Raw genomic sequence first — 25,775 nt, forward strand, 5'->3', positions numbered from 1 at the left:
TGACCATGTCACTGTTTCACATTTCCATCACGAAGGCAGAGTGGTTGTATTCTCCCGGTTCTGGTGATAGGTAGTTGATAGAACTTACCATCTGAAATCCTTTGATTTCACCTTTCTTTCCTAGGTGCAGTTGATATAGGTGAGTGTAAACACTCTCCAGGTGTATGTGGAGTAGAATAGCTGGCATATCTCCAGTGGCATAGTTGTATAGTTGTACCCTACCCCTCAAACAGCACAGATGAACTTAGAAGAGTGGCATTCTTGAAAGATAATGTGCAAGGGCTGAGCGAACCTGGGAACAAAGCAGAATCTCTGTCTAAAAGCGATGACTTTTTTTTTTTTTTTTTTTAATAATGGTTAATGTAATGGAGATTTCCTGTTTGTCTCTGTCCATCAGACACCCAAAGCATTAGATTTTCTACAGATCACCTCATTTTTCATGCAGTCGCTTCTTGGCTGGATAGTTTAAGTGCTCCTTTTTAACATCATGTTGAATAAAGCCTCTGTTTCAATTATCTCTTTCTCTTAGAAAACATAAAAGTCTTCTGTAGTTAAAACTGATATGGCATAGATCTAGAATTCTTTATTCCACTCAGAAACAGTAGAATCCCATTGACAATAAACTTTCCAAGAGAGTGAATTAGGTTTTTCCCAGAGTGAGACAGATTTGAACCAATTCTTAGTGCAGGGGTCAGAAATGTTGAAATTTTGGAACATAATAACTCCCTGGAGCTGTCTGATTTCTTTCCTTTTTCCTTTCTTTTTTAAAGCTGAAAACTGTGATGACTTACAAGCTCTGGCTTGTAAAATGTGTATGGAAAAAGAAATGTAAGAAGAACATTTTAGCCTCTAAAATTTTACGATTTATTAGGCTATGGAAGAGGGAGAAAGTAGATATAGGTGTAAGTTTCAGAGCCAGGACTCAAAGCCACTACTCATCATCCTATAAAATACTAGATTCTCAAACCTGTTAATTACAATTTCCAGGAAAGGTGAAATAGTGATAGGAAGATACCAAAATCAGAGCTTCTTCATGGTGCTCTATGTTGTGTTTTTTTTTAGCAGTGGCTCTGGTAAACCTCCTCCATCAAATGGGATAGCCTTCTGATTTGAATGCAGCTGGTCTTATCTAGGGCAGCCTCTGTCTACTGATTCTTTCTTTCCAAACATAATTTTCATCTCTCAGGCTGCATGAATGGGTTTGTGAAGATCAAAATCCACACCTGGTTCATAGGATCAGCCAGCCTGACAGCAAGAGGTCTTAGTTTTCTCTTTGAGACCTTTCCAAATAATTACGCTTTCACTGAGAGAGCTCAGATACAGAGACTTTAAGGCCAGGAAGAAATTACAATTGCATCAGAATTGGTGAAGTTGGAATGTGAATTTTCACTCAGCATATTGAGCAAGACCTCGTTGGTAGGCATGGACACGTAGTCACCCTGTGCGTTGTGCTGTAGTTCTGTCAGGCTGCACCTGCCATGGCTCCCTGCTGGTCAAGAGCTAAGTCCTAAGTTGCAATACTGCCCTGTGGCTTTTTATCCTGGCTCTTATTTAAACTTCTTTCCTTAGTCCCAGACTTCAGTGCCAGTCACTGGGTTGCAGTTTTGTGTTCCCATCCCATATGGGCAGCACACGTAGCACAGCTTGTGGGACATTTCTCACCACTTCCTGCATCCAGCTCAAATTTGTGCTGGTGCTGAGATTCTTATCTGGGCCACTTGTAGCTATAAAAACTACAAATTGAGTTCTCTACTTCTGTAGTAGTGATTCATTTGTTAGCTACACCCACCGGTGGCAGTGGCAGAACTTGAACAGAATGTGTTACTTGATATGAGTACAGGCATCCAAATTTGGTTCCCACGTGCCTTGGCCTCAGAGATTTTAATAACTTAGGATCCTGTTAAGGCTGGAAATAGGAGCTTACGCTAATGTGATGCAGAAATTCCCAGATCGCTCATCACACGATGAAATGACTCAAGATAACAAACTTTGCACCCGTGCTGGTTCCAGTTAAAGACCTACTCAATGTTCTTTTCTTTTAAAACAGATTTTTGCAGTTGCCTCTGGGCCCAGCTCATTTTCTCACACTGTAACTTAGACTCCTGTGCTGACGTGTAGAGTGGTATTAAAAAAAATACAGTCCATATTTCATACTGTAGGGATGCTGGGGAAGTTTCCTTGACTGTTAAGCACATGGTGTGTTCTGTGCTGACTAATCCTGCTGCTGTTCAGATAAGGACAATTCAAGTTCTTTGAGTTCTTAAGTTACTTTTCTGCCTCTGTCTTTCCTTGTGGTGAGAAACAGGACTAAACAGGTGGGAAAGACAATTTGGTTAATTGTGCATTGCTGAGCCTTGTTCAATATTTCCCTGGACCACAGCTTCTCCATGTCCTCTTGGGCGACTCAAGCTGCCTTTGCCTTGTTAACCCCTAGGTAAGACAACAATCAGAGAACATTTCTTTTCCTTGATGGGTATAGTGGTTGAAATAGTCAAATACTGTGATACCAAGTGCTGCATCGCTGCATATCCTTGCCTGGGTTAAAAATACTCTGGGGCACTAGAGAATCAAAAGATGCTTTTGTGGCTTATGAAGTCCTTTTATTGTCTTACGGCTTTATTTTTAAATATGTGGAGTCCCACAAGGTGACCCGTGTTTTCTGGCTAATCAGCTAAATGGCTGTGGATGTCATATGCTGTTCATCTGTCTTTGGAGGCCCTGCCTGTGTTTGTTGAGCAGACTCAATGCCACCATCCTGTGTGGATGCCATCCTGTCCTGTCTCTCTTTCTGTGATAACCAGCCAGATTTCTGCTGCCTCTGGTGTCTGTGAGTGTCAGCCCCAGTCGTTTTGAACTCCAGGGATTAGAAAGTGGGAGAAGGAAAGTGTCTGTGCTTCCACATGGGCCATGCTTTGGAATTGCAGGTTTTCTGCTGCAGTTGTTTGAGGCATAAGCCAACCAATTTTGTCTATTGAAGGCAAGGCTTTGCATCCTTTTTATTGTGGTTCAGATAGAAGCAGAAATAAAGGTATCCAATGCATTTCTATGTATTTGCAGCTTGAATTTCATGAAGACTGTGGCAGAAGCTGGTTCGGATATCTGAGAGTAATGTAGCAGGAGAGAAGGGAGTTACCTCAGTGCTTCAAAAGGTTGCAGTCTAGGTTTGGATCTGCAGCTGGGCACAGATTTTTTGTCTTTTTATTCCTTATCTCTGTGGCAGCACTGTTATTTCCGAATCCCAGTGCCAGTTTGAGTCCACATGGACAGTTTCAGTAGCAGTCTCACAAGTGACCTTTGGGTACAGCTAAGGTTAGCTTTACTTGACTTTGTTTGCCAGTGATGAGATGGTTAGCCAAATATGTACCTGTCTCTGCTGTAAATCCCGCTAATCATTAACTACCAGATGGTGTCATTGCACAGTGCTGGGGAAATATCGCCTGAGTTTTTTCAGCCAAGTTTAGTGTTAAGAAAACATAGTTTTGTAAATGTCAAATTGACTATTAAGTAATCCTGCATTAGAGTTTTTCAGAATTAAAAGAATCCTGGACTTGGAGCTGTGGATAAAAAATAATTCCGGTTTGGCAGCCACAGATAACACCACCTATAGCACGTTGGAGGCATATAGCCAGTGGCTATTCACAGAGACTGCATAGAGAGAACTGAACAGGGACCTGTCACTGCTGTAAGCTCCTGGGGGTTAATGACTCATTTACCTGTGTTAAGGGACTCATTTCCCATGTCCTGTGGGTGGGAACACGTGGGAAGGGTTTTTTTGCCCAGAGGGTAATGCTAGCATAAATCAGGAGTGTGCTATTCAAACCGCTATCTGCACTAGGTAGGTTAATTTTTAAATTCTAGTCTCAAGCTCTGTAATTAGGGTTCAGGAGAGAGGAGACCTTCTTTAAAGGTCCTGATATATATTGAAAGATTTCCTTGCTAGGCCACATTAGTTAATTAAAGATCACAGCATCATGGTGATAATAAGACCAATTTTATTTTCATCTTCATTTAAAAGATGAGCAAATGGGGAAACTGTGAGGCTAGTGATTTTCCTTTCATTTTGCGTGCCCACAGTTAATGCAGTTGGCACTATAGATATTTAATGTTTCCAAATATTAGGTTGTAGCTGACTAGCTTGTGATTACACAGTAACTCAGTGGCAGAGATAGAAGTAGAACTTGGATAAAAGAGTTGGATATATATTATTGGCTGAAACAGCAATTTTATTTATTTATTAAATTTGAAGTCAATGCAAATATTTTAGGAATTCATGTAAATATTAACAAAATGTTTCTCTCAAACCCAAAACATCCAGACATGGTTGATTTTTTTTTTTTTTCACAGTTTTTGAAGTGATTTTTAAATTTGAAATAAAACCTTATTTCAGTATATGAATAAACTTGTGAAGTAGAGAAAGAGTGTAGTCTGAAACAAAGTGTCTGGATAAAGGGTTCCTGATTCCCATTTACAACTATATTTTGTGATGCAGAGCAAATACTGGTCTGTGATATCCAAACTAGACATTCAGTACACTTATAGAGTACTTCCTCATCACTGTGATCCATAGCTTAAAAGAGTGGATAGCAAAGTGTGAGAACTTTGGGAAGTTTTATACTTCTGTCTATGAACATTTTTTCCCCTAAACTTTATACTACCCTGTTTTTCCTCTTTTGATTGCTACGTGTTCTTCCAGGGACTCTGTGGTACATTTCATCTAAGAGAGCATAAGATCCTAAATGACCTGAAGAAAAAAATCCTTCAGTTTCTGTCTCTGGGAATTCCTGCAGGACTGCTCTATAGAGATTCCATAGGCTCCACCTGTTCTCTCTGTACCTGTGGTTAGTGTAATGCTCAGAAAACCTTTCCCATTTTTGAGCAGTCTCAAAGGAAATTTGATACAATTAGTCTCTTGTACTCTGAATTTAGTCTCTAAATAGTAGCTGATGCATTGGAAGAACTCCTAAAGGATGTTCATTGCCCGACTTTACTATTTTGAGATGCTCCTCTCCTTACTGCATATTTTCCTAGGAAAATGCTTGACTTTTTTTGCAAAGTCACTTGTGGGTACTGTGCTATCAGCTCCCTGTGCTCAAGGCTGTTCTAACAAGAAAAAAAAAGAGAAAAGCATACTGGCTACAAGAAACATGTGTGTTCATGAAGGGAAATAGTTGAAAATACTTTTAAAACCCATGAATTACCTAACAAATGAACCGGAAGATGAGAGCCACATGATAGTGGACTTAGAATTCATGTAGTACCTCTGGAATTCTGGCTGTGATAGAACGTGGCCAGAATGAGCTCTTTCAAAGGTGGTGTGATCATCTCTGAGAAAGCAATTTTTGAATAAGTGACTTCTGAGAAATTTGTTATTGCTAATTGCCTTTTTCTTTGGAAAGACAGCACGTGGAGAAGGAGGAATTGCCCCTTCCCCAGTAAAGTAACTGGTGATGCCCTCATGTAAATACTATTTGACTTAAAATTTGCAGTTTGTGTGATTTCAGTACAATTTGGGATGCTAGCTGTATTTATGACTTTATTGTACTGCATCTTGCTTTTTTTATTTATTTTTTTTTGTGAGTGTCCTTTTTTTCCTGCTCATTGGTTTTAAATTTGCCACCTACCACATAATATCACATGTTATCTTACAGTTAGGGCTTTCAGCTATCAAAAAGCCTTTTGCATTGGTCTCTTAGGTTTCTTAGTGTCCCTGGGGACCAGCCTCTTCTCTTATTTCCCATTGTAAATCCTGCATCAATTAGTAATCCTCCCCACTCTCTCAGGGCTAAACGTCCAAGATGAGCAGACCAGATAAACCACTTTGCAAGAAAGGTGTAAGGAGGAATTTGTTCTATGTTACTCCTAGGTAAGTGGATCCCAGTACCGTACCAGTCTGGACAGTGAACGTTTAAAGGATCTGTTTTCTTCTCATGCAACAGGGTAACAAATAAGATGCGATGAGAACTTTATGGCCATGTTTCACAAACCAACGCTGGAAGCCTAAATGCTGTGCTGCAGGCTCATGCAGCCTGCATGGGCTGACTTCGTTCTTCCTCTTCCTAATAGACGTGAACTCAAACACATTAATTTCAGTCTGTCAATAACAGAGTAATTCTCTGTTATACTTTGTAGGAAGCAGCGATGAAAGCCAGCCCTCTAATTAATATATTGAATAACGCATCTCCCTGAGGCATATGGTGATCTCCCATACTGTTGTAGTTTGGCAAAGCAAATCAAAGCCAAGGCTGCCAGGCTGACAGTAATATCATGTTTAGTGCTCTCTGGCTCACAAGGAGTATTGTCTTACTTTTTTGTGTATTATTTGTGTTAGGTTTTGGCCTGTGGTTTGTACCACACTAATCTCCCCACTTCTGGGCAAATGGGCTCATTTTCACAGTGGGAGAGATCCCCTCTTGCTTTCAGATGGCTGTCAGAGAAACATGGGATTTGTTTTAAAAACCATCACCATTCTGAGAAGATTAAGAATGATCTTTTTATCTGCTTTGATTATGGATGTAATTTTTCAGCCATTTCATTCAGTGGCAAAACGTCTGCTGACATCAGGGAGCCAAGGAGCATTTCTGGACCCATCGCCTCAGATCTCATCCCAGATGTCCCACTTGGACTTCCAGAGTCATGCTTTGGTGTGAGTTCTTACAGCTCCCATTTTGAGGCTGGAAGCATCCTTGTACTGGAGGAAGAAGGTGCAATCTTATGAAGAATTTACCCTCAGTAAGTACAGCAATACTCTTAGGGACCATTTTTGCTTGAAACTAGAATTTCAGTCATACCTCTAAGCTCTTCAGGTAATTTTCTCAAGAAGAGCAAGGAAGGACCCAGATAAATTCCATTTCATTTCTCTGAACTGACTTCAGCCTCTGAACCTTTGGAAGTTTGCCTGCCATTAAGTTGAACAAAAACGGTTGTTTTATTTAACAGAAGGAGCTGAACCCATGCTGTGCAGGAAGAACAGTCTTATCATGGCAAAACAGACAAGATGTTTCCACATTCATTTAAACGTGAGCCATTTGTGTTGCTCAATAACATCCATTAAAGATAAGGAGGTCTCTCTTTATGCCTTCTGCCTGTTGGAAATTAACAAACTCTCTTAAAACGACAATTCATCAGCAGCTATATGAGGCAGAATTCATTCTCGTCAAGAGAAGAAATTGAAACTCCCATCCTTTCGTTCCCTGGCGTTCCCCTGAGCCTCCTCTGTAGAATGAGATGAGTTTAATTCTGCTATTGTTAAGCATAGTGAGCACGAAGCTACATCACAACCTAAGAGCGGGAAGCAGGATCTTATTAGCTGCACTACAGGTTCTTTTAAATAATGTTGATTCAGTAACTTGTCTCTTGCTGATCATATACAGAACAAGGCCGAGAAGGCAGGGAGTGAGGCTGTTTAACTTGCATATTTGTAGCAATCTAATTGGAATAGAAGATTGTGGTTATCGTAGCCCTGTAATTACCTCATGGATAATTGTTCTCCACTGGGCAGAAGACAATAAAAATGGGATGTAGACACATCCCCATGTTTAGTGAAATATCAGAATTTCTGCAGCTGAGTTTAAGAGAAAGATGCTGACCTGTGACTGTCAGCAAGGATTTGAGGAAGTAATGAATAATACCAGTAGACTTCAAAGCTGATTGAAAAAGATCTAGGTTTTCTCTCACATGAGAATATATATATATATTTTTTTTTTTTTGAAAAAATTGGAGAAAAACAAACCAAAAAATCCTACCAGGTTTTTGGCCAAAGGGTACAGAAAGATTCTTAGGTTTTGCTCTCACAATATTTTTGGTTTTCAGGTTTTGATTGAAAATCTTTGAGGGAAGGAGACATGTTCCATTATAATATTGATTTTAAGAGCAATCTGTAATAGTGACTCCCTAAAGCCATTTCTGGATCTGCTGCAGTTTCTCCAGAATTCGTTTTCTTTCTACAAATCATTAGATTTGAACAATGCATTGACACTTTGGAATTTACCTTGAGGCCAGAAACCAGCAGAGTATTACTTTTTGTTTGGCCTTGTACTTTTCTTTCCTTTTATTGCTCATCCATAACAACAGATTAAGAACCCGACAAAGAGAAGCTCTTGATTCACCTAGAGCTTGGCCATACATCTTTGCTTCTTGGCATGTGGATAGCACAACCTCCTGTTGCGGCATTCAACCATGAGATTTCTTAATGCTTTGGGGATTGGGACACATTGGAACTCTGCCGTTGTGGAGAGCTGGGAGCCTATCTAGTACTCAGCCCCCTGGGATGTTGGAGCATCCCTCTAGCTTGGAGCAAAGGAACCCACAAAAGCTCCGTGGTGTCTCAGGTCTCTCCTGCTACGGTGTCATTCTTCCACTGATGGAGAGACCTGCAAGTGGCCTTGCCCATTTTATTTCTCTCCTCTCTGTGCTGTGTCTGAGGTTACCTTTGTTTTGAGTACAAACCTATCTCATCACAAGACACATGTACAGAACTCCTGTTATGTCTGCTTTCACCCATCACAGCCGCACAGACTGTTTCTGCAGACAGAGCCTGGCTTTGCAGACGTCTGCTGCAAGAAAGGTTTTTGTTTCCTGCTTCTTTGTCTTCTCCTCTTGTGAATGTTGAGACAAATGAGTTTATCTCTCTCAGCAGCTAATTGAGTGTGATTTTTGGGGGCAAGGAGCTACATTGATGCATTTATGCTTGCTGGTCCAGAACAGAGTATTTTATTCTCCTCCTCTTTCCACTCCCGCCCCACCTCTCCCTCCTATTCTCTGCCTTTTGTGACTGGTAGTAAAAAGTCAAAGAATGAAACAAGCTATTTGTTCTCTTCAGGTTAGCATCTGAAATGCAGTGAAACAACAGTCAGAAAAGGTTTGTGATGGAAATTTTATTTTTTCACAGCGCCTTTCTCCAAAATGTATAAACTGAATGGCAAATTTATTTCCAGAATGTTAGATGTTATCCCAGGGTGATTCTCTGCAATATCCTGCAACAGGGAATGTGAAGACTCATCCTTCCTTAATTAATACAATGTACAATGCCCGTAGGCATATGGAGCTCATCAGCATACCCTATACATTCTGTCTGTGCCAAGTTTCATGATGGCATCCCCTCTTTGGACAATTTAAGTTTTATTTTTATTCATCTACTACTGCATTCATTTATTAAATGATGCTCTCACTCTGAAGCTTTTCAGAGGCACTGTATTCTGCCTTGGAATACAGTGTTAATAACTGAACCACTGAGCCTTAGCATTTCAGGCATGTCATATTTGCTGTAAGAAAGTGTTCATACAAATGAGGGGAATTAAACACACAGTGAACTGAGAATCCTTATTCTGGTGTAACACATTGCTTGAGCAGATCATTTTTAAGATACTTTTGCTAGGAGACAAACTGAGAGCAATGAGTCTTCTAACCATTGCCTTCCATGGAGAGAAACAACAACTCCAGCCAGATCCTTGACTGCAGGACTGGCAGGCTGAGCTGATGGTTTCTTTGAGCATGTGTTTTGTTTTGTTTTGTTTTTTGTTTTTGGGCAGAAACATGGTTGATTCATGTTTCCTGAAAAACCAAAGCAATAATCTATAGCAATTCCCCATCCACATGACTTACAAAGGAAGATAGCCAAGCACTGTGCAAACATTAATTAACTGGCCTTCTTAATATAGTAGGCACTAAACTAATTTTGAATCAAATGCAGGGAAGGAGCTGAAAGTCACTCAATATGTCAGTGATCAGTCTGGGAACTGAAACAAAAACTCTGTGTTTGGCTTTCACAGATTCGTGCAAAGCACAGCTGGCTAGAAAATGTAATTTCCCTATTTATTTATTTTTTCCAAAAAGCTGCAAACAACAATAAATACTCCCCCCTTTAGATTTCCTTAGATTTTGATCTCCAAAATGGCTTCTGTACAAGATAATCTCTGTGTTTTGGTTTTCCCCTTCCTATATTATTTTTCAATATTTTTTCCCTTCCTATTCCAAATAAAGGAAGGAAGGAAGGAAGCGGTGAGAAAGAAGAAAGCTAAAAATATGTCATTTTTTAGTATTTCCAAAAATAGATTTTTATTCTTATTTCCTTGAAGGACTTGAAATCTAAAATATTGGGGAAAAAAATCTGTAAAAATGTCCTGTCCTTCAAAGAAACAAAACAGAATCAAATCTTTCCATTGAGAAATGTTTCCAACTTGTCCACCAAAAAGTCTGCAGACTTGTAATGACAGGTAAATACCTTCTCTACTTTTTAGAAGTGCTTTCCTCAGTCTCACGGTGTTAGATGCACATGGGGCAGGGCTGATAGAATATCATGTGCTGAAGCTTTGAGATGCCTTTAAAACAGTAACATCTTAGCTGAATGAGCTGATGCTTCATTACTTCCACCATATCTTGATCATTGTGCTGCTAGGACTTGGAGGAAAAAAAAAAAAAAAAAAAAAAAAAAAAAAGGTTTATTTCTCAGGAGAAACCTTCAGGACTGCTTTTACACATCAAGGTTCAGGTGTACCAAGATGAGGCAGGAGCAGCAGGCTGCACAGAGGTAGTTATTTAGTTTGAAAGTAAGCAGCACGACTGTGACTGCACCTGGGAATGTACCCACTACGAGTGCTGGTTTGACACGGCTGACAGATCTGCTCCCTCCACGAGGCTCAGGCCCCAGGAGAAGTTGTTTCAGGCAGCACTGGGAAATCAGGATGCTACCTCCAGCATATGCCTTGCCTGTGCTGTTGGTGCTTTCAAACAGGTCTGTGAGTGAGGTTCTTCACCCTTCTGCCCACATATTTTTCAGTGTTTATTTCACAAAACTTCACTTAGGTGTATTGGGATTCATAGTATAGGCAAAACAAAGAGGTACCTTACATAGTATAGGTACGGTACTTCGGTTTTGGTGGTATTATTATTATTATTATTATTATTATTATTATTATATTTCATATGGGGTAAAGAAAAATGTAAATCAACAGCAGCTTCATTCAGTTGACAAATACCCTTTTAAGATTCAGTGACATTTCTTTCCCATTGCTGTTAATTTCTGAGATATAAAGAGCCACACACTTTTATGCAATGAGAAGTGGAAAAAAATGTTTGTGTGCGGTGTAGACTGGTGTCTTGTGTGGCTTCTCTACTGATGTGTAAGGTGGCTGAGTCTAAATATCAGCCTTTCCCTCAATGGAAGACTTAGGCCTTTCTCCTCTTCCTGCACTGCTACTGTCTATTAAATTTGTAGCAACTTTGTAGTTCTGGGACCTCTAATCCACTATGAGTTTGAAGGATATTAATTCAGATATCCAGCAGGTAGTGGGGATGGGATACAGTTAGTCATGTACATGTGTGTCCACAGCCTCTGTGTGTATTTTCATAAGTTTGTTTGATATACCAGGCAGAACACCTTCTCCAAATTCACTGGGACCTTTTTACAAAGTATTGGCTTTGTTGAAAAGAAATTAGATGAGAAAAAGTACTTGGCAATTGTTTTTGCCTTATCTAGCAAGCTAAGTCTTGCAACAATTACTTTTGCTGATGTCCAGAATTGTAGCACCATAGAAATTAGCACTGGGAAAGAAGTAGAAAGCTTCGGGGACCTGTCTAAGACACTGTCTTACATTGTCTTCCTGCCTTTTTTTTTTTTTTTTTCTAAGCTTTGTTTCAATTATACTGTGCAAGGAGGTGTTTTATCCATAATTCTCCAGAGACCTCATCACGTTACCCCATCCAGCAACATCTCCCGTGTTCAGCCACAGGGAATGGTGCTGTATTTATATGTTTAATAAAAACATTATTTCCCCAACTATATATGTATAGTCTTCCCCAGCTGTAGTAGTTTGTGACATGTTGTAAGCCTGAGGTGTATGTGGCTTGTGTGCACAGCCAATGCTTGATGGGACCTAGTTTAAGGCTTGGCTCCAGTAAATAGCAGGAAAACATAGTGAGGCAATGTGATGAAGAAGGCAGTCTGTTGGCCTTTGGCCCATGTTGAAAAAGCATGTATAATTCAGCAAGGATGCTGTGTGAGAAGATCCACATCAGTTGAACAGAAATTGTCTGGATCAGTTTCCCATACAGACTGCCCATATAGACATGGTCCTTTTGTTGCTTGGACGAGTTACTCACATGCGCTGTTTGCCTGGAACCATCTAGAAGTGTTTACTCACTTCTGGGGCAGGATACAATTAAAATTGCAACAGGCTAATTGGCAACATCCACTAATTTAATTGTAACTGCCTACAGCAAGAGGATGTGTTTTCCCCCCTTTACATATAATTCCACAATAAACATGGCTTGTTCCTTCCTATTTCCAGTCCTTATCTATGGCACAACATCCTGCTAAGTAGTCTCCATCTGTTTCCTCTGTCTCTTTGTGTGAGCAGTCACAATTACCTTCAGTCTGACATCCCAACCTGCAAAAATGAGTTTCTAAGTTGGCATCTTGGGGAAGTCTCAATCCATCTTAAAAGTTTTATTTTTGTTTTCAAAGCCAAAGCTGCTGAATGCCACCTTGACTGTAAGGCACACCCCCGTGTCTGCTAGCACCACAAAGTGCTCTGTTTAGCAGATCCCAGACCAAGTATGAAAGCTCAAACACTGTGACCTGATTTTTGACCCTATTACAAAACCTTGTTGCGAATATTGCTGAGGTCCAATGATAACTCCCTTCCATACCCCAAACAAATGGGTCCAGGAGATGGAGGGTTAGAACATCTTGGTTGATGGTTTAGGGAACAGGGATCAACAGCAGGCAGTCTGAATTGCTCAGCAGTTTTGATCTAAGATGCTGGAGTAGCTAAATCTCAATGCTGCTATTTATCATTAATGCCTGGTGTCTGGAAAGTACAGGAGAAAAAAAAATGCAAAATGGCTAATTCCAGGGAAAGGCAGTGGAGTTAGTAGAATCAGTGAGCTGAGGTGTTCAGTAGGGCAGGTAACCCAGACTGAAAGTTTGTGTGTTTCTTTTTTCTTTTCTTTGCATGTGCTTGCATTTTTCATTTTGAACTATATAGTGTCTTACATATAAACATTTTAGGAATATCTATTTAAAATGCAGAATACTGTGTTTTCCTTGCCCTTTTTGCTTGCTCTCCCTCCAGGTCAGAGATGAAATATTGTTGGAACAGCATAGTAAATGTGCATCCATGCACAATGCTCTGCCCTTGAGATAGAAGTAAGAATTTTGCCAGGGTCCTGTCTGTCCTTCACCTTTCAAGAGCAGAGACTCCTCACCTGAAAAGAAGGGAGGAAAGATCTTGTGAAGTCAAAGAACTACCATGAGAACAAAAAAGAAAAGCAACAGAAGATAGAGAAAAAGTAACCATCGCTTCTTTCCTAATGGGATTCAGAGGTAGTTTGAATTCTTAATTGGCTGATGATCCTGTGCCAGCTGCAACACTAGCTGCAGGCTCCCCATTTCAAAAACTGCCTCTGCAGCAGTCAGGGAACATGTCAGCAGGAAAAAATGACCTTTCCTGTCACTTCTGGCTGCGTCTTCTTTTCTCAGCATTTTTTTTTTTTTTTTATCTGGGTGGTGATAAATGAATAAGGATGGTGGAGGATGTTGATTTAGCATGGTTTGTCATAGTGTGTGCCCTTTTTTTCCCCCCTCGGCCAACCAGGGCAGCAACACACATGGATGCCTTTTGTGGGCCTTGATCTGGTTTTTGCTATCTAGAGTTTGTGCACATGCAAAATACAGCTGAGCTATGCCTAGAGTGTGAGGTGTGACCACGAGGCACAAAAAATGTTTTCAAGCTGGGCTTAGGTTTCTGAGTGTTAACTACTCTTTCCTTTGAAAGAGAGGTGTTTTTCAGCCAGAGAGCAATGAAGCCCCTTCCCATCCAGCTTGCTCTGTTGGCTCTGCTTGGTTGTACAGAACATGCAAGGGAAAAGGTAAGTCACAGGATACTGACATCTCTCCTCATCATATTTAAGTTGCTCGAATAGTTTTGAGCAGTGCATCCTCCAAATGTCATACAGAGGAAGAAAGAATAAGAAAATGTAAGGCTGTGAAGGCATCTTCTGTGTTTACCTTCTTGTATTGGCAGACCTGAGAGGTTGCTGTAATGAGCTCTCAAGACAAGCTAAGTTACCATGCAGGATGAAGGAATAGCTTTACAGTCTGTGTGCGTGTTTGCGGGTGTGCTCCAGGACCTGTGTTCATATCTTGCTTTTTCCACTGCCTAACTTTTTTGCATTCTTCACGTAAAGCTTCTCCAGACAAATGACAGGAGACTGAGAGACTGTGTACTCAAAATACCCGTATTCAGGAGTCAGAAGCACTGCAAACCAAAGCCATTGTCTCTGCCAGTGGGAGCAGACTCGAGGGGAGGCATGAAGAAACAGCGCTGAGTGGGAATTTGTTTTCAGTCAGAGGCTTTGATAGAAGAGAACAACTAGGTTTGGGAGAAGGAAGGATGACCGATGCATTACTTTACAGGGCTGTTATCTGTCTGTAGATAACAGGAGCTTGTTTTGCTTTTGAGCTGCAGGAGATTGCTTTGTGAGCTTTTCCACTTGAAGTACGGCATTCACTGAGCACAGAAGTACTGGGCGATGCTGTATGCTGGTCCTTTTGAAGTCGTCCTTGTTCTGAAAAGAACCATCAGGCTTGTCAAAACTAATTAAGGAAACAAGTAGATGGCACTGGGAAAGAAATTCAAGCTAGACTGACACGTTTCGGGAGACTCCTGTCTCGTGTGCTCACATAATAGGAATTATAAGTGGAATGGATCCACAGAGCTTGTGTATGCAAACACACAACGGTAATAATAACAGTATTCTGGCTTTTCTTTGGAAATGCATAGATGCTACTAATTTCAGTCCCTTTCAAGATGAATAGCATTGTGGCAGCCCTCACGGTGATGCTTCCTTTCTGGGCTTGCCCCTTTGCTGTGGGGGAGGCACAGTGCCCCTCTGCCTGGAGGGGGAATGGGTGACATTGGCATTGCCGACACAGCCAATGGCTCTGTGCAAAAGGCTAGTGACTGGCTTTCAGAAGGAAATCTGGTGAGTGCAGCCTCTAGAGCAATGTCTGGATTTAATAGAAAGCCTGCTGGGAAGGGCTGTGGGGTGGATTCCTAAAGTGTTCCCGACCTCTGCCAAAAAGTGCAGAAATTGCCGGACCCTTTTATAAAGTTATAATGCATGGTAAGCACGTTCCTCTGTCCTGTTTGGTGAGTCACAAGTGAGAGTCACGACTGCTGAACAGCTGAGAACAGCATTTATGGCTCATTGTGGAAAAAAGCAGAACGATTTGGCTATGGACACGAAAGATGTGTTCTTCCTATGTACTGGGAAATAATGATGCTGCACTCTGTAGTGTTTTTCACTGACATTTTAAGGGATTTCCTGTCAGTCCTACTGTCACTTTTAACTGCACCCCAATCTTTCAGAAGATTTGACAGTGATAATTGCATGGTCACAGGGACTCTGGCCCGTCCTGGCATCCTTTCTGATAACACACAGTGCTATCTTCTTTGTGGCATCACCCTGAAACTGGTGGTAGTGATTAGGGAACAAGCTATTTCTCACCAGGAGTGGAATGATGAAAGCTCTGCCTGCACGGCTTTGTTTTGCTGTGTTGTTTTTTGCTATGGTTCACAGTATGTTGTGAGTAGGCTCGCTATTGAAGCGATGCTCTAAGTTAACAAGCAGAGCCAATTTTGGGTACCTCCACTCTGGGTCATATTGAGCTGTTTTGGCATTTCCAGCACTGGCTGATCTTAGCTGAACCCTGGCACATACGTGTGTTTGTTGTTGCTTCAATTGCTTTTTCAGCTCCACAAAAATATATCAGAGCATCTGTATTTGGTATGTTCTTTTTTTTTTTTCTTTTTCTTCTTTTTGAAATGTTTTAGCTGTTGATGCCCCAAGGATTAAAGCAGCAAAAGATCGTGATAAAAATGTCTCAGAACATTAGGGAATTGTGAACGTTGGCTGGCTCAGAGGGAATCTATTATTTACAATCTACTGTATCAAATTCAGCTTCCACCAAATTAGAAACTGATTTTTGTCGTTGTCCCTTTTTAATCTAACCCCTTGGTTAACTCGGGAGAAGCAGCTTCATAAATCACGTGGACATCTATGGATATTTTTTCCCCCTGCCAGCCATTGCTAGGAATAAATGTTCATCTCCCAGTGATTCTTATCAGCCAGTACACTAAGAATAACATTTCTGTTCTGGGCTTGACTTTCTGTCTGCCAAGAGGAAAATTGTCTTTCTAGTGTACCTTGCAAAACATTTTTAGGGAGTGAAAAAAAAAAAAAAAAGGGAAGATTTGCTTTGAGGTGCTTGGGTTTAGAGAAGTTCATGCCTTGTTTCATAATTGTAAAGGGAAAATGATAAATAATATCTTACATTTCTTAAAGCCATTTCATAAAAGCCATCCATTGAAAATGGGGAAACTGAGATAAACGGTAGCAAGATTGCACAGCAAACCAGGAACAGATCTTGCCTCACTATTCAGCTGAGTAAAACCCCTTCTTAATTTTTTGTTTATAAGCATGTGGCTGCTGTGTCCTCATCTCTCTTGCAGCATGAAAACAGAGCTCTGGTTTCGATGGATCTTGGAACCAGCTAGCTTTGCCACCCCAAGAATGGTCGCTGTTTTCTTGATCTTGGAGACAATGGACAGGTTAGCTCATTCACCAGCAGCTGGAAGGGTAGTTTATAGGCTAGCACATAGTCTCTGGGAGCAGGCTGCACAGGAACATAGAAGAGACAACGAAGTGGGTAGGAGGTAGGGACCTACATGCACAGTGTCATAAGGTTGAACTGGTTTTGCTTTTTCTCACTCTTTGTCCATCTGACTGCAGCCTTTTACCTCACCTGATGTTGTCTTTTCTGTTTTTATTCTCTTCCCCCCAGGTCGGTGGCGGGTTTGGATAAAGAACCAGACCTTGTACACATGGAAGCCCGGACAGCTGATGGACGTGAGTGCCTGGAGCCAATGCTGAAAAAATGTACTTTGAGTCAAGAATGGAATGGGAATTGAAATTCACTTTGCTCATTTTGTCTCCCCATTTACATTTTAATTGATAGGAAAAATGTGGGTCATGGGGTTTGATGCGAGACATATTTTTATCCTTCAACCCTGGGGGAGAATTCAAAGGCTGCAGGGCTTCTGTCAGTAGAGAGGATGGGCAGAAGCACAATCTGTTGAGCTACAGAGCAGTCTATTCTTCTCAGTATTTAACTTTTTTTTTTTCAATATCACGTATTTTATGTGATTCATGTATGAATCATGAAGAGCTTAGTTGCCATCGCTGTGCAGTACAGCCTCCATGCATTTCCAGAGGTGTTCAAAACAGCTAAGTTCTTCCTAAGAATCTGAGAAGAAAAATTGCTTACGGTCAGACTCCTCTGGCCAGAATGTCTCTATGCCCCATGGACCCTTTGACTTGTTTTTAAAGGATTTTTCAGTTTTGCCTAGGATGTGTGAATAGGTCCTCCATACCAAAACGTTACATGCCTTGAAGAGATGCCTGGATATAAAGTAAGAAATAGGAAAAACAAAACAAAATCTTAACCCCCTGCTGAAATGAATGTAGCCACATTTTCAGTAGAACACATTCCTCTGTAACAAACCTCCAACAAAAACAGCGTGTATTAGAAACTGACTTTCTCCACCACTCTCTCTACAGTACTTTAGTTATTTCTTACAGGATTTTTAGCATGCTAATGAATCTCTTTCTGGGGTGAAGCCAGCATTACTCCAGCTCAATACTACACACATGTAGCATAAAATGCTACAGGGGCAGTGTAGAAAAGCAGCATAAGACTCATGTTGTAGAGGATTTCTAAGGGGAAAATACTTTATTTTTGTTGGTTACAAACGTTTTTTCTTTAGTCAAGTGCTGTGTAGGCCAGATGCTGTGTGAACAAGCTTCTGTCTATCAGGGTGACTTCTCTGAGGCTGTGGATCTTCTAAAATCATTCATTGGCCTCCCACTGCTATTTAGTGATGGCAGCTGAATAAATAACCAGGCAATAAAAGCTCAGGAGTGACAGCTGTTTGTTGAATATGGGGAAAGAGCAAAACAGGCTGGCAGGTGGGTGGGCAAGGTAGGGAGGCTTCTTCAGTGTCTTTGCTGCTGCATATGCTGTTGTAGAGATTCTAGGAGAAGTGGCAAAAAACAAGTGAAGAAGTAAGTAAGTAGGCAAACAAACTGCTGATGAGGGCTGTTTTCAAACTAAGTTTATACTTGCTCACCCAGCTATTCGAATACTGTATTTGTCAAGGATGTAGATGCTTCATTTGAAAGATGTCTCCCCAGTTCACAGACAACTCTCTTCCTTCAGGCCTTGTTTGCTTGGGGGGTTGTTGTTTGTTCTTGTTTTAATGTATAAATTCAGCATTTTGAAACTGGCTGTTGATGTTATTGAGGGTTTCCCCGAAAGTCTGGCTTGAATAGTAGTGTCAGCAAAACAGGCCCCTTGCAAAGCATCGTCCCAGCAGGTGGGACCCAGTGGGCTGTGCTGGCCCTGCTGGGGTGGCCTGCTGAGGGACAACTCCAAAAGGACTCATCTCCCAGCCAAGCACAGCACAGAAGAACCATATTGCTCCAATTAGAGTTTTTAAGGCTTAAAAATGATGTTAGCTCGTGTTATAAAACATCGACTGCCTCAGAGCTATAGGCTCACCTGGTGTGAAATGGTACACCTCTGTGTGCTTAGGAATGGCAGGCTGAACTTTCCTCCTGGCTGGCTCCATAGCAAAAATGGTCCTCCGTGCTCTCACTGAAGTGGCTGAGGCACTTAGACCTGCTGGAAAATGGATCCCTGCAGTTATCTCCTCTTGGCTGGAAAGTTTGCGACTGAAGTTTTCCCTTGGTGGTTGGCATGAAAAGGAGGCTTTTATGATGCCTCTTAGGTCAGTCTGGTGGCTCAGGCATTTACTTGATGCGTTAAGAGACAGAGATTTGAGTATTCCCATTGCTTGGCTCCAGTCAAGAACTAGAATCCCTGTCTTCAATGTCCCTGACCATTTTAAAAATACACAAGTCTTCTAAAGGGGCATTTGTCTTTGGTGTGTGGCATTTGGGATCAGAATCCCAAACTTGACGATGTTTTTTTTTTAATTTTATTTTTTCCTCTTTTCCTTCTTTAACAGTAATTACTCATGGGATTCAAGAACTGATCTAATACTGATTCAGACACTGGAGCCTAAAATACATAAATACATTCCATGGCTGGGAACAAACAGGTGGTGGGACATGCTAGAGTATTGTTCATCCATAAATGAGTCAGGGCTATCAATAAACTCAAGGAGCTGGGGGGTGGAAGTCCTGTTCACTCTTCTGTCGTATGTCCTTTGAGACATCTTGCTCCCTGGGTCTTGTCTGTCTGGTCATTAAGAATGGTTCTCAAAAATAATCTGCCCCAGTACATTGTCTCTCTGAATATTTGCAAGATGCTATGAATTCCAGCGCCTAGCTGATCTCAAGCTGTTCCTGTCTTTTACGGCAGATCAAAATTTTCACTTTTTTTTTTTTTCAACATCTTGGCAGAGCTATTGTAGCTGAATAATAATCTAGGCTTGCGTTTCTAAATTATAAAAACATGTAGGAGCCTTGGGCACTGTACCTTCTGCCTGGGTGTAATAGCAGGAAGGATGGGGCTGAATGCAAGGGAGCTAATACAAATACATGGACACATGCACCCACAAGTGCTCCTAGGAAAGATATATTAAACTTCATGATGTTTGGTGAGATAATCTCCTCACTCACAGGTATGATACAATAAACAACATTTTAATTACAGAGAAAAGAGTAAATTAAAAATAAAAACAAAACTTGAAAGATAAAACGAGGTAATAGTAACTAAGTCCTGGACAATAATAACATGCACCAAATTCTCATTATGGGTGACCATGTTAATTAACAATGGGGAGGTGTTTTGAGCTCCTCAGCTGGAAAATGCATATGCCTCTGGGAAAGTCACTCTGTAATCCTAAGTGAAATAAGTTTGTTGGAAGGGTTTGTGGGGAGGCATGGATGTTGGGATTGGAGCTGCAGCAAAGCCTTCAGGCTGCTTGATGTCCATATTGCCTCATTCATGGGTGGGCTGAGAAAATAGCTGGCTGTTAGGTTACAAGCACAAGAAGTTTTTGAGGCCAGCTAGGAAATAGGGGGCACTTCTCAACTATTTTTGCAGTGAAAATAAAAACAAACAAAAAGAAAGAAAAAGGCTAATTCTGCTTTTGTCTTAGACATTATATAAACAGGAAATACTCCCCAGATTGAAGCCAACTTCTCTTAAGGCATGCATCAACCAGTGAAAGGTAAGCAAGGCTTCATAGGGCTGCACAGCTTGGGTGCATGCCACCTGCCCTTCTGGGGATCCATCCTTGGACAGGAACTTGGGATGGTTTCTGGCTTTCAGTCATACTCACATATGAGCTGAGTGCTGGGCAGATAACACAGGGGCAGTTCACCATTTGACTTACAGAAAAATGTGAGATGTTCTGGGAATTTAAATATTGAAAAGGAGATGCTGATGATTTTATAAGATAGTAGTTTAGGGTCTTCTGGGATTATTACTTTAAAAAAAAATCCTCAGAGTTTTGGAATATTATAATTTAAACTGTTGATTTGGGTTTTTCTCTAGTCTGAGCCTCTGGCCTTGCAAAATATCCACATTGAGGTTTGTTAAGCTGCATGGCACTTTTTCTTGCTTAGATGTTACTGTTTATTATACCCTGTCATATTTTTACCTGACTTTTAAAGGGGATTTTGTGTTTTAAAGGGGGATTTTTGTGTGTGTGTGTGTTTTAAAGGGATGTGTTTTAATGGGAATTATTTTTCATTTTATGTGGGACATCAGGAAGAAACTCAAAATTAAACTTAGTTTTACATACAAAGACAGGTTTGAAGTTTTTTTTTTTTTTTTTTTTTTTTTTTTTTGTGCCTATGTTTTCTTCTGCAGGTTTTGTGTTGTAAAATATATGAAAATAAATAAACAAGTTACTAAATGGAAAGTGGATAGGGCACTACCCCCCTTCTCCACCACCATCTTCCTGTGAATATTAATCGAGTGCCATTCTTTGAGTATATTTGATTGCTGGTGTAACACACTCGAAATGACACATTTCTCAGCAGGCAGGAAGCTAGTTGTCATGTCAACACTTGTGGTTTATTTGCATTTATTTGTGACAGGTTTTTATTCCTCCTCCCATTCTGTCACTCAGCAGCAGCAAATTATCCCCTTTTTGGAAAGATAAGAATATCCTGGCGACTGTGTGGGAGAACATAGTGGTGGGAACGAGCTGCTAAAAATATAGCTCCTGACCTCTCCTCCTGGTTCTGCCTAATTTTAGTGCTACCTCGAAGAACAGGTCAAGGCTGCTGAGCTCTTTTGGTTGAATGGCAATATGTAAGACCCTCTTGTTTTCTCAGGATTTTCTTCCACCCACTGTAAAGATGCCTTAGATTCCACATTCAGGACCTAAACAGCAATTCTGGGTGAAGTCTGTGTATGTCAGTTGATGATAAGCCTTTATTTATCCCAGCAAAGGATCTGGCCTCTGTACTGCTGCTGGTATTTTATGCTGGGAGAAAGCACAGCCAGTCTGCTAGTCCAATTATTTGGCACTGTCTCTACGTTAGGCATGTTCCACCATACACCATATGCATTAATTACATCTAGAAACTCTGAGCTGGCACTGACAACTGTTACTGCTGCTTTATCACCATCACCGGGCTATGCTTTCAGTGCAGGGCCAGATGTATGCAACTGCTCTGAATCAGCCACGTAGCTCTTATTGACCTGGAATTCCCAGTGCCTGTACCAGGTCTGCAGCCTTTAAACACAGGCTTTTAGTGATGCAGTTGGGCATGGACATTTATCAGATTAAAATTTGGTTGATTTTTTTTTTTAAATTCATTTGACCTGCTTTGTGTTCTTTTTGCATTCTTTGGGTCTGTCGGTGGGACTAGGCAATGGAAGGTGAATGGGCAAATCTGTCTCTAAATACAAGAACGCAGTTAGCTGAGTGTCAGAGGATCTCAGTTGTGCCCCCACTGCTTTGCAGTTAAACACGTTTTGCTGTTTCTAAAGACACAGATGAAAAACAATTGCAAAGGTTAAGGGATGGACAATCCTATAAGAAGTTTTGCTGGGCTAATTGCAGCCCATTGGAACTTCTTTTATCCTTTTGGGTTAGTTCAGCAAGGTTCTTGTTAATAGGTGCAGTCATGGGAACTAAAACCGCTGCAATAAGCTCACCTCAGTCATTACGAACTCACTGTTTTCATCCTGAATGGTATGTTCTCACCCTTTGTAGAAAAGTCAACAAGTGCTTGAAGCTAAGAAGCCTTTAAAAGTGCTGCAGTGTAAAAGATATGACCCTTTTATCACTGAAGCCATCATTTTAGTTGTATTTTCATTTTCTTCCTAATTTGCAGTTTTCAGAAGAGCAGTAGAAAGGCAGAGATGGCATATTTAGATTACATACATCCAGAGACACAATGCCATGATTGTTCTGTTTCATGAGATCCTTTCTTAGCCTGAGTGAAATGACGCTTAATCCCCTGTAACCTCTGCCAGCTTGTTGGAGGTGAGCCTGTCTCTTCTTGCCACTCTGAGCATCTGGCTATATATCTGCTTTCTCATCCAGCCCCCTCTGTTGAAGAATCTTGACTGCCTTATGTCTTCTTCACGTTTTTCTCCCAGTCCTGTTCCTTCTCTCAAGTAATGCCAAGGACTAGCAGGGCATGCCATTACTGTGAGGGTCTTCCTGTCCTCCCTCCAGACAGAAGTATTTTACATCTATTGTATGTAGCTACTTTTAGGACTCTTCAGCTAATCATGCTATTTCATGTCCATGGTGTTTTCCTACCTAGCTTATATATGGCTATAATAACTGTTAATTTGGTGATAAACTTATAATTTTCACGGCAGAATAAATTAAACTTAATAGTGCTGGTTTGAACTTCTTTTCCTTGCATGCTACTCCCACAATAAAAAAACAGTTGTCAGGCTAGGGTATTTTAGGGGGAGAATGGAAATATAATACTCAGTAGGACAGTGGAATGGATAAATTCCACCTAGGTGGCTTTTGAAATCTTTTCTTCTCTGTATGGTATCATCATCGGTTTTCTGATGCATTTATGACCTGTACCCTCCACTTGTCAGAGGGATATCTGCACGATGGGAAAGGGAACAGTGGGTATGGAAGTGTGATGAATTCCCGACTCCAGTGAGCAGTTACAGTTTTAAAGGTCAGAGGTGGATCATGCAATAATGTCCAGTTAGTTGGAGATGAGATTAAGACTTCCCTTCAGGAGACCTTCTTCTGAGCTGCTGATGACATTTTCAGACAAGGTTTCTACATGGGTATTTCTCATGTGTACATATTCTCCCATTACAGACACCCACTATTTGACCTGTCGGATCCAGGAGTGCTCAGAGACCAAAAGGACTGGGCCATTTTCACGCTCCATTGACATCAGCTCCCTTGTTGTTCAGGATGAATATATCTTCATCCAGGTATGTTGACTCGATGAGAACGTGACAAGAATTCTGCCTGCACAAGGTATTTGTTCTGTGGGAGAGAGAAGGCATATTCTTAGGACAAATGTGTGGGACTGCAAACTGTAAGAGCAGGGAGTCTATATCCACCTACTTTAGATTGGCAATGCAGTCTGAAACAACGTAATTGATCTCTGTTCCTCACTTGTCTCATGTTAATCTGGTATATTTTAAAAGTTTGCTCATCGATAATCATGAGGGTCCACGTGTTTCGCAGAAACTCTATCTTGCTATTGTTGTGTCTACTTGAAAATTGCAAAGAAGCTACTGTGAACTGAAAAGAACAGAGAAGAGCAAAGGAAAGGTGTGAGTGATCATTTTAACAAATGGAAGGTTTATGCTAATTTGACAGTCAAGTAATGTTAATGGATTGAACAAAGATTTGTAGTGGGAGGTAAAATAGCAGAGGGATTGGAAAAAAGATGTTACAGGACACCTTCAAGGCAGAAGATGGCTGTAAATTATCCAGCTAGTTGATGAGGGTTTTGTAGGTGAGGAGGAAGTGGCAGAATTTAAACAAGAAACTTAAAGTTTTTGAGATTTTCTGAGAAAACATGGGCGGAATGGTATGAGGCCATCTCTCCCTATTTCATACCTATGGAGTTGTGAGAAGAATCATACGGTGTCTAAGAGAAATTCCCAAAGATGTGCCATTAGAGTGAAGACCATAGTCTAGGCTGTGGTAATTCCAGGATGTAGAGAACTCAGGAGACAGAGATTAGACATGATAATGAGGTGTGGAAATTAGATGAGAAGAAACTTTAATCCAGGTGGCAAAGGAAAGACACACACTTTCTTTTTTGACTAAGATAGGGTTAAGGAAAGCTCCTATTTTATTTATTTATTTATTTTAATACATACAAATCATAAGTTCTGCACCATTTATTGTGAAATTATTCTTTAAAATGGAAGTTTTGGTGGGAAGGCTGATAATATGTGCTGGGATAAGGTGAAAGACTAAATCCATATGACCCAGGAAGACTGCAATATGGAAAATGCATGCACATGAGTAGCGTAGGCAATCTCCTCCTTGTGTGAGCAGGGGAGAGAGCTGCTCTGGAGAAGATTGATTGTTATGGAAGCCACAGCCTCCCCTCGATCCTCCCATGACACCCAGCCTTCCACTACTTCTTCTGGTGTTGGGGAGAGACCTGCTGCTAGAATACAGTGAGAGTGTAGCTGTTGCAGCTTAGTCATGATTTTACTAGAGGCAAAGGCTTTCCAATCAATAAATGCTGTTACTCACCAAGGAATATTTTTGAAAGACTTTGTTAATCTGGAGGTTTATATCTGGCTGAGGGCATTGTGGAGCATCCAATTCTTTATGGTTAGCTTGAGGTCTCGCAGACATTCCTCATTGCACGGCTCTCACTTGTGTTAAAAGAAGAATGCTCTGTGTAGAAGCTTGAGCTTGCAGTGATGACATCTGCCTGGTGTGTGCACTCCTCTGACTTAAATTAGCAATGACTGGAAACAATTGCTTCAAGTTAAAAAAAAAAAAATAAAAAAAAAACAAAACAGTTTGTATACAAACGTGTGCATATATTTGTAATACTTCGAGTGACTTGGATGCCCTCAGTATTGTTTTATTTCAATGTTATGGGTATTCAGAGTGAAAATTATATATCCCCACTTCTCAAAAATTTTAAATGCACAAACTAAACATTTCTACTGGTTTGGGCAGGCAGGAGACTCTCCCTTTCACAGGTTGCCTATTGCTTTTCCCTCTTTTTTGCATCCCTCTTGTGGGAATGCAAAAAATGCCCGGAAACAGGGCACAGACCAAGCCCATGTAGTTCTCAAGCAAGAAACAGACACTTCAGATTCACAGCACACCCCTTTCTGAGCTGAAGGTGTGTTAAATCCACCGTGTCCAGCATATGGTCGATGGGCTTTGCAGAGTGTTTGCTCGGTACATATGTAGGAGTACTGATATGTCCTGGATGTATTAATCTCCGAAGTCATGTGATGTAGCTGCCTATTATGGGATGTGTTGGATTCACCGTGTGCAATATCTCATGCATATCATTCTGTCTGGATAATCTTGGGCAGAAATATGGGAGCCAGCTCTTCTGAATTTCAAATATTAGAGATGAATAAATAAATATCAAATTAAATGTTAAGAACCTGGTGAGGCTTAATAGCTGCATAAAAGATAGGTGCATGAGCTCCCATCTGTCTGTGCTGGAACAAATTAGAAGTAGTGTTGTGGAGTAAAGAGGGTAACTCATTTCTTTTAATGTTCATCATGAAAGCATTAGGATTTTAG

At 40.8% G+C, this 25,775-nt stretch overlaps 1 protein-coding gene across 1 annotated transcript in view; it reads left to right on the forward strand.

Annotated features, from left to right (window-relative positions):
• The window catches only part of SORCS3 (sortilin related VPS10 domain containing receptor 3), a 275,315-nt gene that overhangs the window by 172,785 nt on the left and 76,755 nt on the right, over positions 1-25,775 (forward strand). The window contains exons 6-7 of the mRNA XM_032191225.1: positions 16,844-16,908; positions 23,346-23,464. Of these exons, the coding sequence (XP_032047116.1) occupies positions 16,844-16,908; positions 23,346-23,464 (184 nt within the window). The remainder of the gene's footprint in view (positions 1-16,843; positions 16,909-23,345; positions 23,465-25,775) is intronic.

This window comes from Aythya fuligula, chromosome 7 (genome assembly GCF_009819795.1).
Source record: "Aythya fuligula isolate bAytFul2 chromosome 7, bAytFul2.pri, whole genome shotgun sequence".
In the NCBI taxonomy this organism is placed as follows: Eukaryota; Metazoa; Chordata; class Aves; order Anseriformes; family Anatidae; genus Aythya; species Aythya fuligula.